This window comes from Fukomys damarensis, unplaced genomic scaffold, assembly GCF_012274545.1.
Source record: "Fukomys damarensis isolate Sample0158 unplaced genomic scaffold, DMR_v1.0_HiC HiC_scaffold_12, whole genome shotgun sequence".
In the NCBI taxonomy this organism is placed as follows: Eukaryota; Metazoa; Chordata; class Mammalia; order Rodentia; family Bathyergidae; genus Fukomys; species Fukomys damarensis.
The window spans coordinates 12690594-12709184 of NW_022900924.1; the positions used below are offsets into that span (position 1 = coordinate 12690594).

Consider the following 18591-nt stretch of genomic DNA (forward strand, 5'->3'; position numbering starts at 1 on the left):
TGGGTCTTGGGGTCGGGAGGGGAGGGTGCCCGGGGCTCTTGCGCTGCAGGGCCGAGGCAGATCCGGGATTCGAAGCCGGTGCGACCGGCTCTTCTGCCGTGGTGGTTCCCTATTAGCGCCTCCGCGTCCTTGTCCCAGCCAGGTCCCAGCTAGCAGGGGGCGTGGCTCTTCTCAGTCCTTTCTCGCCGGGGTCCCCGCAGAGGTGGCGCCCCCACGCGACAGACGCACACTCCGAATCCGGGAAGAGGTGAGGGGGGCCCTGGCTCCCTTTAATGTGAGGGGCTCTGTGTTGTCTGCCAGGGCCTTACCAAGTCGCTCAGTGGCGAAGTTCGAACTGGGTGATCCTCCTGTCTCAGCCTCCCCGAGTGCTGGGATTGCATGCCCTATTGATGCCTGGCTTTTTGAGATTTTGAGAGTGAACTGGGTAGGGACTTCAGAGATGTTGCGGTTCTGATGTACATATTGAGTCCCACTCCCACTCCCCCTTTGCACTCTTCAAGGGTCAAGCTGTAACTGAAATATATAAACAGTAAGCAAAGGGAATCGTCTCTCCCCTCCTGCATTAGACAAACACAGAGGCTGAGGATTCTGAGTTTTTTCTTAACCAGGAGGTGTGGAGTGATCGAGTCAGTTACTGGGCTTCAGTGACTTGGTGTTTTGTGTTTTTCCAGACACTTTCCCACAGCCCTGTGTCATTTCTTCTCTGTCTGGTGGACCTGAGAGCTCGGCGTCCTCTTTACCTGACCAGGTGATCCTGTTGTTTAACAGCTGTATGCTGTGGATAACTTCAGCTTGGACCTACCTGTCCAGAAAGCCCCAAATTCTTGTATCTAGTTGCTTGCTTGACACCTACCACCCACCCTTTTCAAATTTTTAATATTAAATACTCCTAAGATTTACTTTAAGGTGCACCCTTCAGTGATGGCAAATGTGTTTCTGATGTTGTGTAACTATCACCACTGTTCAGCTTATAAAAACGGAAGCTGTGTCTGTTAGACAGTGACTCCCATTCCCCCGGTCCCCCGGGCCCTGGCAACCACCGTTCTGCTCTCCACTTGGTGCCTCTTTTTTATTGTGTTGTGGGCTTCTCGCGCTTCGACCAAACAACTGTTGATTCTCTGCCGCTAGTGCTGCTTGTCCCCAGGCCTCCCAGCCTCACCCAGGGTGTAACGGTTCACCAGGTAGTTCACACTCTGCCAGTGCATCCATCATTCTTTCCTTGCTGCCGTTTCCTGCACCCAGAGCGTTGGCTCTGCTTTTGCAGTGCACCCTGAATCCATTTATCCTGACTGTCACTGCCTCCACCCTAGGCCAGACCAGTGCCATCCTTTGCCCGGACCGTTGCAGTGGCCCTGCAGGTCTCTTGTTTCCTTTTCTTTCTTGCCCATTCTCCACCCAGGGGATCTTTTTAAAGCTCCTGTCATAGTACTACCCCATGTGCAATTCTTCGGCTTCTTGTTATACTCCCCAGACTTCATTCCAGAATCTCTCCATGATTGAATCTTTGTGTGATTTCAGTTCAGGCTAACTTGGCTGGACTTGGTGATTCAGGCCATATTTAGTGAGTCAGTATAAATTACTTCATTTCATGAGCATACACTTATTTAGTATTTGTGTGTGTGTGTGTGTGTGTGTGTGTGGTAAGACTCAATAAGTGAACATTTCTTGTTCATTTGTTTATCTGTGTCTTCTCACCCTGCGTTTCTGAATTTAATTTCCTTGAGAAAAGGAACTTTGTGTGTCTTGTCTGAAGGCCCTCCAGCCCCTAGAACACTACCAGGCTCCCCATGGGAACTCAAATATTGGTTGAACAAACAAATGAGTGTTTTAATTGGGATGACTTTTCCTTTCTTCTCAGTATGGCACACTCTTCAGATCTTAGCACAGTGCTGCCTACTCTGCGATAGTCCCTATAGCCCCTTGTTAAGTACTGTACTCCAGCATGGTGTCTTTCGTTATTATGGCAGGTTTTTAAAAAACTTACGATCTGTGACTGTGATGGTATGTTTTCAGGGGTGGGGCTCAATGATTGTGAAGGTCCGAGAACTGCTGTTAAAATGTTTGCTTTGTAACTCTGGCCCCAGTCACCCCTAAATATAAGCAGCACTGATGTGTTCCTTGTGCTATTTCTGGGGTAGGTCTTTCCTCTGATTAGATGACTGCATTCCATACAAATGCACTGAAATAAACGCAGAGCTCTTTAGGGGCTGGGGAGAACCTGTGTGTTATTTTGGCAGCTGTAACACAGGACAATAGACTGGGCAGCTTAAACAACATTTATCTCGAGGCTGGGAGGCCCAGACCTAGGTGCTGACAGTCTGGATCTGGTGGGAGTCTCCTTCCTGGTTTCACTTACACCGGGGAGAAGGAGTTCTTGCGCCTTCATCTCCTTTCAGGGCCACCAGTCCATCGGTGGGGTGCCGCCCTCAGGGCATCATCAAAGCTTGATTACCACCGGGCAATCATTTCTGATCTCCCAGTGCTCTCCGAATGTGCTGAGGGCTTTCAGGGAGAAGCTTTAAGGACTTAGCGGTGCTTGGCTGCACAGGTGGCTGCTGCTAACTGCACCTGAAGCTCTTCTGCCTTGCACCTCCCCAGGGAATACAGATCCCGAAGTCACACTGTGAGCGTACAGCCAGCCACACGTACTACTAAGAGACGTGGAGAGAGTACCTCGGTCCCCACACCTTTAATAACGTCCTGTCAGCCTTTCTGCTCTTGCGGTTTGATGTATGGGAGAAGGTACTCATGTTTTAATTGGTGTGTTCACATGTGGAACTTGTTTTTCCTGATACAAGGTCTTGCTATGTCATCCAGGCTGGTCTTGGACGCCCAGCCTCCTGCCTCAGCCTTCGGAGTGTTGGGGTTACAGGCGCACACCACTGTGTGGAATGTATTTTCATGTACTTCAGGCTGTTTGGATTGCTGCGTATCATTTGCCCATCTCATTTTTTCATGTTTTAAATCTCGGTTTGTTTGAAATTTATTTTTGTGTAGAATGTGCTTTTGCCTTCTATTTCCCCCTGACTGTTGGTGAAGCTAAACATCCTAATGTGTGACAATTTGACTCTTCTCTCTATTTTGCCTTGTAGCCTTTTGACTGTTTAACTTTTTTTTTTTTGCTCTTTATAGTAATTCTGTGGTTGGGGATATCATTCCTTTTTGAAGGTGTGGATTGAGATCTGATGCAGGGCTGCCTGATTTTTAAAGCCCATGTTTTTAATTTGTAACATCACGACGGAGATGAAACAGCTAGCCTGCAGTGTTTGCACAGTGTTTTTCAGAGATGGGATTAAAAATGTATGAGATTTCAAATAAATCTTCTAGCTTCTCTTGAAAAACCAAGAGATATGTTAGCCCTGGGTCTCCATTCCTGTCTGGTGACTCTTGGGGGTTGGAGCCAAACCGCATGCTTCAGATCACAGGATACATGTTGTCCTCTGACCTCCTGTGGGAGTCAGTAGAGACGTCGCCACCCGTGTCACCCTCCTCTGGGTGCAGGTGGGATGATTTCTCACCCTCTTTTCAGGTAGGAGTGGCCATATGTCCTGCGTTGGCTCACAGGGGAAGAGGTCACTTTTAGGCTTTGGACAGTACTTGTTCCTCTCTCCTGCCTTAGGAGGAGAGTGGAGAAGAAGCCTCCTGCGGCCGAGAGACAAGGATGAATAGAGCCCTTGGCTCACCCATTTTAGACTGGTAAGGGGGACAGGTAATAATCTGCAATATTAAGCTCCTGAGATTTCTTTTCTTAAGAACCTAGACCAGTAATGGAGAACCTTTTAGAGCTTTGGTGATGTACACAGCCCGCTCAGGCATGCGTGCCATAGGTTCGTCACCCCTGACTCAGCCCATCTGTTTCCAATGTGGTGTGCAGACCCTGGAGGTTTCTCAGACCTTTTCAGGAGGTCTGGACGATCACAATGATTGTCAGAAATGATTAACATGTTATATGTCCTTGGTTTCTTTTTTCATGTGTTGTCACTTTCACTCATGGCACCAAGGAAATGGTGGGTGAAAGTGGTATCCAGAACTAATGGAGTCAGTGGCCTCTGATATGCTATCAGCCATTGCATTCTTTACTAGCACATTTGAAGTAAAAATGACCAACTTTGCTAACCCTTCATCTCCGGCCCCATCTTCTGTGTACACAGAGGTGGGAAGAGACCCTTCAAGCATTGTGCTGCTAAAATGTGGCGGTGTCTTGGGAGGGTTTGCCAGCTTAGGCGAAAGCTGGACTGGCTGCTCCCTACTGTTTCCATGGAGCATCACTTTTACCTGAAAGAATAAGCCGTAGCTACTCAGATTTGGGTATTTGGGAGATGCTTTCTTGAAAACTAATGAAATCAGCCTGTTCCTTCACAGGAAACATCTGACATTATTTGTTGCCAAAGACAAAATTCAAGCTTTGAGGTGAAAATGAGAATTTTGGAAAACGTGTTATCTGCTACCCTGAGCTTGGTAACTTCCCAACACTTGAAAGACTTCTATTAGATCATTGGTGATATTAACAAATGTGACTTTTTGATATTATGTAATGAAAATGTGTCAACATTTGGAAGATCTGCATAAGGTCTGTTCAAAGAACAAGATAGACTCATGGATTTTGTTGTAACATTGTATGAAAAATTCATTGACATGGTTTTAGAGACAAAATTGTACTGAACTGTTATTTGGCAGCCATCATATTAGGAATAATTTGCATTCATATAATTGTGTAACTCATCCATTTAAAGTGTACAATTCTGGTTTTTAGTAAATTCACCACAATCCTATTTTAGAATATTTCAACATCTTTCTGTCCTTCTATCTCAGCCGTAAATAATCAGTGACCTCCTTTGTGTTTCTATAGATTAACTCATTCTAGATACTTGTATAAATGTAGTCGTATATGTGGTCCTTTGTGACTGGCATGTCTCGTTGGGCATAATGTTTTCAGGATTGATCGGTGTTGCCGTACGTATCAGAACTTTGTGTTTGTGTCTGAATATTCTCCTGTAAGCATCTACCAGTTTCCCATCATTATTGATAGATATTTGGTTTGTTTCCACCTGTATTTTCATTTCTCTTGGGCACATATCTAGGAATGGAAACTGTGTTTAACTTTTTGAAGAATTGTATGACTGTTCTCTCGTAATGCCTGCACCATGTCGAAGACCTTGTAAGAAACTGCACATGTCAGGTTTTGATGTAGTATTTGGTGTGAAGCATGGCATAGTATCATCCATAATTCCTGCAAAAGCTATTGGATTCCCCATCCCTTTCCAGCCACACATCTGTGTGAGGTAGATTTTCTTCCTGCGCCTCAGCCCAAACAACAGATTGTTGCGGCTTGACTGAGTAGAGAGGAGGATATGAGAATCCAACTGTCTCCCATTAAACCAGACATCACAAAGATTCACAGAAATTTAAAAACATTGCCCTTCTTTTCACTAAATTTTTGTGAAAAACGTTTTTTCCACAAAAAAGTGTTAGCTTGGTATGAATTCATTATTTTTAAACGAATACTTGATTTAAAACATTTTAAGAAATTATGTCTCAGTTGTCCATATGGTAGGCAACAGTAGCCATAACTCACATAAGTGTACATATTGGGGTCCTCAGTAACTTTCCCACGCGTCCTAAGTGTCCCAGGACAAACACTTTCCAGCCTCCCCGTCCATCCCATTGCATTCTGCCTGTGGCTGTCCACCTGTTTGTTTGGCTGTCCCGCTTTGGCTTTTTCGAGGCTTCCCCATCTGCCTCTGCAGCCCAGCATCTCACATGAGTGGGCCTCCTCCGGCCTGGCCTTAAGCCCCTCATCTGCAGAGTGAGGATGGTGGGAGGGAGGGTGCGGGGCAGGGCGGAGGGGAGGTGTTTGTGTTCTTTGCCAAGTGGCCCCGCCGCCGTCCTGAGAGCACCCTGTGGTCCTCAGCTCTGCTTGGGTGAGAGGCAACTTAGGGAGCAGATGCCAGTTTTGCCTAGAGAGAGTCAATTAGCCTCTGCTACTCTGGACTCCTCTTTTCTTTGGATTCCATGTTAATTAATGCCTTGGGGGATAGTTTCCATCATTAGAGATGGGAGAAGTTGGCAAGGGGGCGCCATCAGGGGAGGGAGCCGGGTGGCGAATATACTGGATGACTTGGAAGCACCTCCTTCACGAGTGTGCAGCTCACCTCAGTGTGTGAGGGAGGCGCTGTCAGCGAAGCCTGTGTCCTCTGCGTGCTGTAGTCTCCTGGGGTGAGGAGGAGAGATGGTCAGCGCTGGTTTTGGATACTGATTTACCATGTAAAACCTCACAGAATGCCAGGACAGAGGGGCAGGGTGGGCTGGCTGAGGCCCTTGGCCTGAGTGAGGGAGTCCAGGGCTGGAGGGGACAGGGTCTTCAAGGTCCTGTGGCTCTGACAAGTCCCAGGGCTATTTGCACAACTCTGAAAATATGTTAACATCCTTGGCTGTAAGTAAGTATGTAAATTAGTGCCCACTTAGATGTTATCTGAAATGAAGTTAAATAAATCGTGAGAGCTGTGAATCTGGCCTTTTGGTTTGGGGTTTTCAGCCTTTCCAGAGATCTGTGTGTCTTCCGGTTTGTAACGTGCCCTTGGACACTGGTGAAAGGACACCATCCCCACACTCTCACCAGTCACACAGGGCCTCTGTCTGTGTGGGCGTACTCTCTTGTCATCTTTCACGCTTTTTTTCTTCATATAATTAAGAACACTTAAGCATTTTCACCATCTTTAAAAGCTCCTAATGTTCTTTTCCCCTTTACCAGGCTGCATTTCTCAAGTATTAGGCACTTGGGTGCCCTCTGGCCTTTATCCTCTCTTCTTTTTTTTTTTTGGTATCAGGGATTGAACTCAGGTGCTTGCACTTGGAAGGCAGGAGCTGGAACCACTGAGCTAAATCCCTGGCTGTCCCCTCCTCTTTTTGAGATTCGTGAGCAAGTTTTTCTTTCTTGAGCATATTAAACAACTGCTGTCCCTTGAGCTACATCCCCAGTCTTCAGAGGCATATCTTTTAGGGCAGCAGTACATGTTTAAGCTTCATTATTTACCTGGGACATTTATCTCATTTGACCCTTCAGATAATCTCTTAAAACCACAGAGTGGTTATTAATAAACCTTTTGAAAATCTAAAGCAGAATAACATGCAGTGACAATAAAGACATTTCGATATCTCCTTCCAGTTAGGAAGAAAGTAGGGAATATTTTTGCTCCTTTTCATTCTCATGCTTTTCTTTAGACCTCAGCGTACTTGTGTGGCCATTGTTGTAACATCTGCAGCCAGTGATTGCCTTGATTTGGTGCACACCGTCTCACCGGCATCTCCTGGAGACTCCCAGAGAACAGATAACCTGACTGCATTTGTCTCTGCATCCTTGGCACTTTGTGAAAATTCCTACCTATGAGTAAATCTTGAATGAAAACAGTATACACGTACATGGGAAAAGCTTAGCACTGAGAGGACTTCGTAGGGCAGGGAAGAGTTGGGGAAAGTTTAAACTTCCTGCCCGTGGCGCAGTGTCCCAGCTGCCTTCCTCACAGCCACAGACTGGGCCTGCAGAAAAGGGACTGGAGCCAGGGCATCGCATGATGTCATTTCTGCCTTACAGTCCTCTTGGCAAGGGCTTGAATATTCATGTTTGAAAACAAGTTCAAGTGCTACGAGAGCCACTTTCCTGTTTACTGGGAGTGTAGTTACGTGGCAGAGGTCCAGTTGAGGTGCGCTTGTCCATGAACTCTTGTTTTCTTTCAGGAAGAATTACAGGATAGCTTGGGAGTAATGTTGAGGGCACTTTAACCTTGTTGTAAAAGCCGGTTTTCTGTACTTGGACCAGCCTCTTAACAGTCTTTATGGCTATTAATTTATCCAGGGTTGCATTTGCAGCTCAGCTCAGCTCAAACATAGTGTGGTTATGCAGCTCACTGATGTGGTCCCAGGAGGGCAGCTGGGTGTGAATTTTCAGGTCCTTAAGCAGTGTGCACCTAAGTGATTTGTCCCAGCTCCCAAGGCTCCTGCACTTAGCTCCTCATGCAGTAACCGAGGAATACAGGTGTTGTTTTTGTGTAACTATCCTGTGCCTGCCCGTGCTTTTTCTTTATTTTAAAAGAAGCAGAAGGGAGGGGCAGAATAGAAATTAAAACCACCTCGAATGACTACTTCGTACATACTCTAAAGAACAAAATCCAGGCCTGGTGGGGTTGTGATAAAGTTGGGAGCACTGCAGTTTAAATGTGGGTAGCATTACAGATGGTAGCTAAAACTTTGGGGAAGTTATTTGGCACTATATAGAATTTACCACAGCAAATTATTCAAGAGCATTTTTAATTTTACATTTTTTTCTTTATTTTTTTGAGATAGGGTCTCACTATGTAGTTGAGACCTCACTATGTAGCCCAGGCTGGTCTCGAACTCATAGTGATCCTCCTGCCTCAGCCTCCCTAGTGCTGGGGTTACAGGCGTGTGCTACCACTCCTGCCTTTTAAACCCCTATATTTTACTGCAGTGCTATCTATGACAACAAAAGCCTGAGCCTAATGTTGATGTATGGAGTGTGTGTTCACTGAATTATGGCACATCAACATGATAGATTATTATATAGTCTTGAAAATGTGATTATCAAGATAATGTAGTACTTGAAAATGTTTTACTATCCAATTAGTGTCAAGAAGAACCGAATGCAAAACATCCTAATTTGTAGTATGAACCAGGGTCAGAGGTCAGGAGCTAGTAACTAAAAAAAAACACGGTTTTATTGAAGTGATGGGATTGTGAGCTGCCTCTGGCTTTGATGTTGGCAATCAAGGTTTTGGTTTGTTGTAAAAAAGAAAAACCAAACCTTTTATTATGGAATAATTACGTCTTTACAGAAAAGTTGCAAAGATAATGTAGTTCTTGTGGAATCTGAGTTTCTCCTACTGTTCATAAGTATGTTTTAAATTGTATTTTAGATTGAAAATATTCCAAAGATGATAAAATTTTAGTAGTGACTCATGACCCTTCCACAGTAATAACTGTACTGTATCTTTCTGCACCTTTGCCAGGGTACTGCTCTCCCATCCCCTGTTAAATTACCATCATAATATCCCGTGTGGTCATGTGCGCATTATTTTGCACCTTGCTTTCTTACTTAATATGTTGTAGATATCCAGCTGTTTGCAACCGCGTCTACCTATTGAAGTCATCTGGGTGCCTTAGAAATACTGAGTCCTTGGGCCAGGGATTTAGCGCAGCGGTTCGGTAGCCTGCCTTGCAAGTGAAAGGACCCAAGTTCAATCCCTGGTACCAAAAAAAAAAAAAAAAAAAAAAAAAAAAAAAAAAAGAAAGAAAGAAAAAGAAAGAAATACTGAGAGTTCTTGGTCTCCCCAACCCAGACTTTCCTCCTTGTCTGACAGTAGGCTCAGGGATGGATTCTAAGTCTTACTTACCCAGAATTTGTCTTATAAGCTGTGTGCAAGTTAAATTTGAGAACCACCTAGATAGCTATCGCTCCCGTGTAGCTTTGATTTTACTGCAGGTCTGTACCAGTATTTATTCAGTCGTTTTCTGTTGGCCTTCTGGGTTTCTCCACTGTTGAAACAGTGCTGCAGTCCGCGCCATCCCTACACATCTGTGTTTTGTAATGGACGGTCCTCAGAAAGGGTTTGCCAAACAGTACATGGGCGTGTGCATTTTAAATGTTAATAGCTGTCCCCAGATTATTTTCCTAAAGAAACCTTAGTAAGTACAAAGATCTTTTCCATTTTTTAAAAGTAAATAAGCTTTGCCATTAAATTTTCAAAGTCGTTCCCCTTTGCTTAAAAAGCGACACATGACAGATCATTCTTAATGGCAAAAGCCACAGAACTCTATTAGAATGGTGAATGTTTAATGTCCATGAAAGCCTCCGGGAGAGTCTTTTATAATTGTTTTGTTTTCCAATAATGAATTGAAGCATCCAGAAGATGGCTGTCTCATGCTTGGCTTGTTTTCTGGCACTGCGGCACCTTCCTCCTTAGTTTCATTAGTAGTATAAAAAAAAAAAAAAGTGGCTTTGAAAGCTCTGTTATTTCAGGACTTGGCTTGAAGGTGAAGAGAAAGGGTCTAAACACATGTCCCGGGGCAGCTCTTCCCTCTGTGCCCATTTGGGCAGCGGGTGGCTCTGTGGAGAAAGGTGCCGTAAGGCTGGCATACTTGTGAGGTGACCCTTAAAGTCAGCCCTAAATTCTGGTTTCCCGTATGCGTATATAGCAGAGTGTCTGCAGCTACGAATGAAAGGTGTCTCGTATTCTGGATGTGCGTGACTACAGTCTGAGATGACAGTCACAAAAAAATACTTCCTCATCTATTTAAAAAATATTCAAGTTTTGCATTCTGTTTGGCAGAGTATTTATTTTAACATTAAAAAAATTTTTTTAAACGACTGGCCATAAGAAAAAAGCCTTTTCCAAATCCTGGAAGCTCACGGAGTATAGCTCTAGGGACTTCCTGTTGATAACAATTTTTAGTTGCAGACAGAAAAAAAAAAAAAAAGAAAACTTTTTCCCTCCATATTTGTAATGTGCCTGTCATCCTGGGCCATGCATGTAAATATGCCAGTTTTGAAGCATAACCCTAACTTACTGCTTTTTCATGCTGGTTTGTTTCATGACTTTCTCAGACTTTTGGTGATACTGGGAGAATGCAGATTCCTGTAGTGCAAGGTTTTAGTGTTTCTGTCCTGTTTCCATAGTTTCTATGAAAAATTGGTGCGGTTTCAAGAAAAGGACCTTTAACCTTCTCGTTTATGGTCTCTCTGTAGGAGGAGAGGGCAGTGAGAGATCGGAATCTCCTCCAGATTCAAGACCATGACCAGCCCATTCCATGGAAGGTGCAGTTTAACCTGGGCAACAGCAGCCGGCCCAGCAACCAGTGCCGAAACTCCATTCAGGGGAAGCACCTCATCACCGACGAGCTGGGTAAGGTGGCTGCCCTTCCCCTCCCACGGTCAGGAGATCGTACTCTGCTACAGAGAGTTCTGGTTTTCATAGGGATTCCTCAAGAGTGGATTTTCCCTCAGTGCTTATTTCCAGAATTTCCCTAGTCTGCTTTATGTTTCATGCTGCACTCGCCGGGCCAGGTCCCTTCAGGGTCAGGGCCCCTGGATTCTTGACACTTCCTCTTGCCGGCAGCCTCCAGTGTTAGCACCTTACCATTCATCAGTCCCTAGGCTGCTCCTGCTGATCTGTCCCCACCGTCCTAGCTTTGGAACCAGACAATCTTTCCTTCTTATCTTGACCTGAAATCTGTAGGATGAGAGCCAAGTTTTCCTGCTGAAGAAAACGCAGTGTTGACATTCAGGAAATACGCTTGTTGATGGACTGACCGGAGACTTTCAGACAAATTACAAGCAAGGTCAGATGTGTTCTTCTTACAGGGATCCTGGTAGCGGAAGGCTTTCTCACTTCTTTTAAGCTGAAAGGAAGAAAAGTGATAGCTGCATATACGAGACAGACTCCATCCCGCTGGAGCCCTTACTCTGTGGAGGCTGCTCCGCCGTCCTGAAGAGACTTTCCACCTGCTGCTTAGCCTGCACTGCGTGCTGCCACTGGGCTGCTGGCATTCTGTGAACACCTCATTTGATTTTGCAGTAGTCCTCAGCTGCGTTTGTAGGTGAAGGGATAGACACCAAGTTAAGGAACTTAGCCAAGACTGCCACGGACTCTTTATAACCCACAAACACAAAATACCATGGCCAAGCGAGAAGAGTAACATTTTCTCCTTGAGGATGTCTGGTGTTCAAAGTTCCCTGATTGCTCTGCAGATTTCTTTTTCATTTTCAACTAGCAGTTTGCAAATAAGTTTTAAAAATTTGTTTGTGAGCACAAATTTCACCCCATTTCAAGGAGTTTCAGAACAAATGGATCATGAACATGACAGCATTGGCAGTAAGGTAAACCTGGGCTGGGATCCCCATCCACTTGTGATGAAGCCAACCTGAACGAAACACCTGCTGTCTTGAAAATGAAAGCTGTAGTGCCTTACCGCCAAACAACGGAAAGGAAAAAACTGCACCCCTGCAAAAATAACACTTTTTCTAAAAAGTCTCAAAGTCCTCAGACCAGAGATGAGATTATTTCAAAAGGAAGAGAAGATTTAGAGGAAAGTTGCTTGCCTTGGGGAGCAGCTCACACCCTACAGCCGAATAGGATGCCACAGCTAGCCCATGGGTAGACCTGTGACTACAGCAAGGGGTCTCAACTTGGTGCGAGGGCCGATTTCTTACAGACTGAGGAAACAAAACGTGTGCCTTAGCTTTAATATTTAGCACTGCATTCTGAGCAAAATGTCACGTTCTTTTAACATAGCTAGAATACTTTTCTTTTGGTTAATTCAGGGAGATAAAGACAAAAAATCCTTGAGTGAAAAATTCTAGGAATCAACCCATCAGTGAAAATCCAAGTGCTATAGGTTTTCTCTTCATGAATATTGAAGTGGTTTAATAAAGAAAACTTGTAACAACTTACGCTTTTTAGCAAGCAGATGCCACCGTGAATGTTGCCAGACTAACACATTATTAAATAAGACAACCGATTAGAATTAACAAAGTTCTCAAAGGTTAAAAGTTAATTTCCCTGGCAATAGCAACACATTTTGAGGCTGTGATCTCACAGGACCCCCTTGTTGGAAATAACATTTGCATGAGTAGAGTTGGGATGCGAAATGAGTGATCAATGAACTTATTTCCGTAGAAGTTAGACCTGCAGTTTCAAGGCCAAATGCTGGGAGCTGGCACTTGGAGGGAAAAGACTGCCTGAGACACTGACATTTGTATGGTGGAACAGGGCAGGCAGATAATTTCAGCAAGTGGAGTTGAGGTGACATAATTCTGGCACAGAGTTACAGTGTATCATTTGGGACGGACTCTTGAGAAACATGCCAACTTGTTTTTGTGTTTTTTGTTGTCATCAACGATGATACCCATAAAGAAAATGAATAGGAACACTTGGGAAGAATCAAGAAACATTTACTATGACATTAAAATCATCCTCTCTTAATTTAGGAGGTGGAATGGCATAGTTAACAACTATACAGCAAAAGGCACCAGTTCACTGATAACGTGGGTCTGGTCCTCTTGAGGCGTCTGTTTCCCAGGTGTTAGGTGAGACCAGTCCGTCCATCACGGTCGTTCTCTTGGTGCTTCCTGCTTTTGCGCAGTATTGTTTTCCAGAGTCATTTCTGAAAACAACCTTATACTTTACCAAATGTCATTCTCTGAGGACCGGGAAGCTGGGGCTTTTGGAGTGGAGCGATGTGGGAACAGCTGCTTGGCACCTGGGGCCTCCACACGCACCGGGGCCCATCATGTACCCCGAGCTCTCAAGGGCCCGGGGATGGCCCTTGTGGACTTACTCCTATATTTCTCTGCCCCACTCCCAAAAGGATGTAGAGAAATGTCTGTTTAGCAGCTCTGAATTACAAAGTAGCTTCTGTGAGGATGTTCTTTTTCTAAAGCAAGCAAGCATGAATTGACTGGCTTGTATGTATACCTGGATGGCGGGATCTCTGAGGAGTGCAGTGAATTGGGAGGTTTTTTCTTCTCTGGGTGTTAGAGAATTATGTTCCTTGTTACTCCGTGTGACAGTTGCTGGCAAAGTTAAGTCAGCTTCAGAAGGTTAGACGTGACTATTTCTATGTGAAAAATCCTCCAAATTACTAAATAGCCAACACGCATTTAATATATACATGTGTGTACGCGTGTATGTGTGTGTTTGTTTGGCTTTTGGTGTTTTGAGACAGAGTCTCAGTGTGTAGCTCAGGCTGGCCTCAGACACATGGCTGCTCTCCTGCCTCAGCCTCTGGAGTGCTGCGATTTACAGGCATAACCATTAAAATGTATTTTTAAAGAATGTTTCTCAGATCTAGGAAGATCTCACTTTTGTAAATGAATGCCTTTGTTTTTCCTGTCTTCAGATGATGATGGTGATTAATTTTTTTGTTTGTTTGTTTGTTTGAGACAGGATCTCACTGTATAGTAGAGACTGACCTGGAACTCACTATGTAGCCCAGGTTGATCTTGAACTCACAGCGATCCCCCTGCCTCAGTCTCCTGAGGATTACAGGCGTGTGCCACCACGCCCAGCTAATGATGATTAATTTGTAAAGAAGTGACATTGTTCTTCAGGCCCACATGAGAGGCTGGCTTGCATAGGTCAGAACACGAACTCAAGGGAGTGGCTTGCCATGGTGACCAGTGATGAAACAGGGGACAGCGTACTGAAAGTTCTTTGGGAAGATGGTGACATAGAACCTAGTTCCACAGGAATCCTTGTTTCTGTGCCACTCGCTCGGGGATGACAGCCCTCCTCATGACATCTACTCTCTGAATTTGGTGCTTAGAGTTCCCCGCTGCCGGTGTCTCCACTGCTGCTTCCCAGGCACCCTTGGTAGGGAGGTGGGGACCACTGGTTTCATGCTGAGGTTGGTCTCTGACATGCAGGCTATGTCTGTGAGCGGAAGGACCTGCTGGCCAATGGCTGCTGTGATGTCAGCGTGCCCAGCACCAAGCAGTACTGCTGCGATGGCTGCCTGGCCAACGGCTGCTGTGGAGCCTACGAGTACTGTGTCTCCTGCTGCCTGCAGCCCAGCAAGGTATGCGCCCCCCTCTCTCTTCCAGCCTTGATTTTATGGAGGGGCTTTGGCTCCCCAGGCTCCCCACAGGGGGTTCTGATTATAGGAGTCACGTGCGCACGCGCGCGCGCGCGTGCACACACGGTCAGCCTTTGTCTGCAAGGGAGCTGGTTCCCAGTGACTTGAATGGTTTTCACAGAATGGACCAATTGTTTTGCTGATTAGACATACAGTGCCTAAGTGCCCTGGCTCCCTCTTTCCCTCCTCCATATCAAAATTCTCTTCTTTGAGGGGAGAGATCCAAGGTTACCTTGTGCTGGATACGTCTGGTATTATTACAGGTACTAACTTTTGTTTCCATAGCAACTTCTCCTAGAGCGCTTCCTCAGCCGGGCAGCCATGGCCTTCCAGAACCTCTTCCTGGCAGTCGAAGACCACTTCGAGTTGTGTCTGGCTAAATGCAGGACCTCCTCGCAGGTCAGGAGCTCTTCCATCTCTCCCTGGGGGAGGAAGGTGGGATCAGCACTGGAGGAAAGCAGTAGATGCACGCTGGGTGGAGTGACGATGGAGAGAGGCTGGAGGGCGCCTGTGCCATGCTGTGACTGGGGTAATGCTCATCTCTAGAACGCCAGCGCGAGAGTTACCCACGTTAGGGGAGGTAAAGCACACATGTTACATCAGGGTCCAGTCAGCTTGCAGCTCTCTGGTCTGCTGGGCCTAAGTGGAAGCATAACATTATGTTTTCAAGTCTGGGTGGAGTCCTAATAGTCCAGCTCCTAGGAGATGATCTCGTCCTGCCTTTGACTGAAATTTGGCTAAGGCTTTCCAGCAACCCCTCATTTAGAATAAGCAGTAATTTGTTCTGGGGCAGACTTGTGGTTTCATTTAGGATTCAAGGAGATTGGGCAGGTGGGGTTTAAAATCCACAAACGCCTCAAGGCCTTGCTGCGCATACATGTGCTGTCATTGGCCCCGTGTTCTGCTGCCACCGCTGAGAGCGTCCCAGCCTGTGCCTCTCTCTCAGCTGAGCTCTGGGACAGGACGGACAGCCACCAGGTGTGTTTATTCCACAAGCACCCCCTCCGGCTGCTATTCACGATGTCACCAAGATTTTCCTGGCTCTGTCTGAAATAACAGTCATTTGTCAATCTCTGAAACTTTTGTACCCTTCGCCAGACTTCTGTGGTCCACCTTCCGGTTTTATGCCCCGTTTTACTCCCGAGCATCCAGCGTCCTTGGGAGTTGCAGTGGTGTAGTGAGCATTTGAGAGCATTAGGAAGTCCTGACAGGCTTGTTCCGCCGGAAGAGCTTTCTACTCGAATGGACTTGAACTGTGGAGGAAGGCTGCGCACATGGCGCTCACTGCCGCGTATCCTCTCATTCTGAGAGATGCTAGAAAAGGCAGAATTATGTTTTCCCTAACTGATAAAACCCAGGGGTTATTTCCAATCTTAAGTGAAGTTACTCTACTTTCTGCCTTTTGTTTTTTATTGTAGAGGTTTCCCAGTTGCCATTCAGTGTGGTTTGATAAATGTCATGGGGAGGAGACGATTTGGCTGTGTGTGTAGTAGATGGGATGAATACTTACACTTTAGTTGCTTAGCACCGATCTTAGGCTAATTAATGAACTCAGGGCCAGCCAAAAATTCAAGTTGCTTGGATGAAAACAAATTGCTGAAAAATTAGCCATTGGGGATGATTGCTCTAAATCACACTTGGACTCTGCCGGGCCAAATGGGGCCTGTGTGGTTTTGTGGGGTTTGGCTCCTGCACCAGAACTTTAGTTCCATAAACTTCCTGGAAGCCATTCGACGTGTGTCTCCATAGTGTATCTGTGGGGCCCTTACTGGAGACTGAATTTCTTTGGAGAGCAAGGTTGGGTACAAACATCTGTTGGATCTTAATCTGTTTCAGGTGATTTGAGAAAAAGCAGTTGTCTCAGTCCACCCAGGTCATGCTCAGGTTATTTGAAAGCTCCGCGGTGGGCATAAGAACAGTTACGTGGTGGTGTTGTGTCCATCTCGTGCCCTTCTTTGCCCTTTGCTGAGCATCCTGTGTTCCAGAACGTTCTATGGCTTTCAGCCGAGATGGACTCCGAGCTTCTAAGAGGGAGGCGTGTGCAGCTGTGCCCTCTCACCGCACCCTGTCTTCCTTTTGCCAACAGAGCGTGCAGCACGAGAACACCTACCGGGACCCCATAGCCAAGTACTGCTACGGAGAGAGCCCGCCCGAGCTCTTCCCCGCGTGACGCACGGACTGACAGGCAGTTCCCCGGAGAGCTCACCTGGGCCCGCTCCAGCACCCCCGTCGGTCCACTGGAGGAGCCAGGCAGCGCCTTCGCTTTGACCTCCTGTAGTGTGCGGCGCAGTACCAGATGGAGCCCTGGGTCAGGCATGCAGAGTCTGCAGCCAGCCCTCTGGGGAGAAATTTGCAGGCCAGGCCAGGGTGGCACTGGCTACACAGGGACCCCGGACGGGGGTTTGTCTTGCGCCCATTGCCATTTTGATCCAGGCCCTTTCACTGTACATTTATTTATTGGGTTTGATTGAAGAAGTGGGAAAAATACAATGTTTGATGTAGGACAATACCTTGCTACTTAAGGAAAGACTTTTGCTGCTGCTTAGTTTCACGAGTTTGATCATCCCTTCACCTAGATAAAATAGTTTGTCTCTTAAGCTATGAGTATTCTCTCCAGGTGGTTATTTTTGGTTTTGTTTTCACGGCACCTTTAAGACTGGGCCTTGCATACAACCTAGTAAGCATATCCCAGCATCTCTAAAATTATCTGAAAACTCAAAAGACACCGCTCTGTTCTAATCCTGGGTGAAACTGCCAGCACTTCAGTGTCATGTGCTGCCCTCGGGCCTTTTCTCTCGGCGATTGGATGTACTCCTACCCTGTGTTCTGAGAGCCCTGCTCTGGCCAGAAATCTGCCCATTGTCCTGGAGGAGCTTGTTTGGTCCAGCGCTCTCCCACTGCCCACAGCAGCCGCAGTAGCAGGAACTGGCTTCCCTGTTCTGTCATTGAGGCGAGGGCCAGTGCAACCAGCTGTTTCCCTTCTTCCCTTCTGCTGTCAGCCTCTGAGGCTGTAACAGATACAGATGACAGTGATGGCGAACCTTTCAGCGCTTTCAGGGGTACAAACAATCCGCTGCGACACAAGTGCCGTAGGTTCGCCACCACTGTCCTCAGAGTTTTGAAGCTCAAAACTCAACTTTTTGTGAAAGGGCCGTAGTTTCTTGTAGCTGCCCTCTGTGGGAGACGTGTGTGATCATCGCTGTTAGAGTGGGAGTGGGGGAGTGCTGCCTTGTCCTGGACCCAGGCCTTACCTCGCTGTGCCGTTTCCAGCTGGAAAGCTGAGTCTCTGGCTCAAGGCCTGCAGTGTGTGTTTGGTCCTGGCCTTGCACGGCGCTGCCTTGGCTTTCTGGAGGCAGGTAGTACACGTCTCTTTCCCAGGCTCCTGGCTAACCTGGGCATGCGGCAAGCCAGTTTTCGTTTTTTCAGATATTCAAACTGACCTGGAAGCAGGGTGCTGGTTTATCATCTGCTTTCAACAGTTGTTTTTATTTTTTCAGCACTGTCAGTTGAACCCAGGGCCTTCACACTGAGCTACATCCACAGCCCTTTTTTATTTTTATTTTGAGACAGGGTCTCACACATTTGCTAAATAGCCTAGGCTGGGCTGAAACTTGGAGTCCTCCTGTCTCTGCCACCCAGGATGGTGGGATTATAGATGTGCACCCAGTGTGCCTGGTTTAACAATGATTTTTTTGTTTTGTTTTGTTTTGTGGTACCAGGGGTCAAACTCAGGACCTTGCGGTTGAGAGGCAGGCAGCGGAACCACTGAGCTAAATCTCCTGCTTTTCTTTTCTTTACTTTCTTCTTCTTTTTTTTGACAGTTGCTTCTCAATGGAGCTTTTTCTTTGGGCCCTGCTTTCTTCTAGTACGCATGTTTCTGCAATGTGTGGTGGGAATTTCCTTTACTTCCTCTGCTACCTCTTACAGTTACCTCCCCAGTCTGGC

At 46.3% G+C, this 18591-nt stretch overlaps 1 protein-coding gene across 1 annotated transcript in view; it reads left to right on the forward strand.

The window, feature by feature from the left end:
* The window catches only part of CUNH12orf49 (chromosome unknown C12orf49 homolog), a 20459-nt gene extending 2273 nt beyond the window's left edge, over nt 1-18186 (forward strand). The window contains exons 2-6 of the mRNA XM_010604183.2: nt 50-247; nt 10760-10916; nt 14438-14589; nt 14932-15045; nt 16733-18186. Of these exons, the coding sequence (XP_010602485.2) occupies nt 50-247; nt 10760-10916; nt 14438-14589; nt 14932-15045; nt 16733-16816 (705 nt within the window). The 3' untranslated portion in view covers nt 16817-18186. The remainder of the gene's footprint in view (nt 1-49; nt 248-10759; nt 10917-14437; nt 14590-14931; nt 15046-16732) is intronic.
* The last annotated feature ends 405 nt before the right edge of the window (nt 18187-18591 follow it).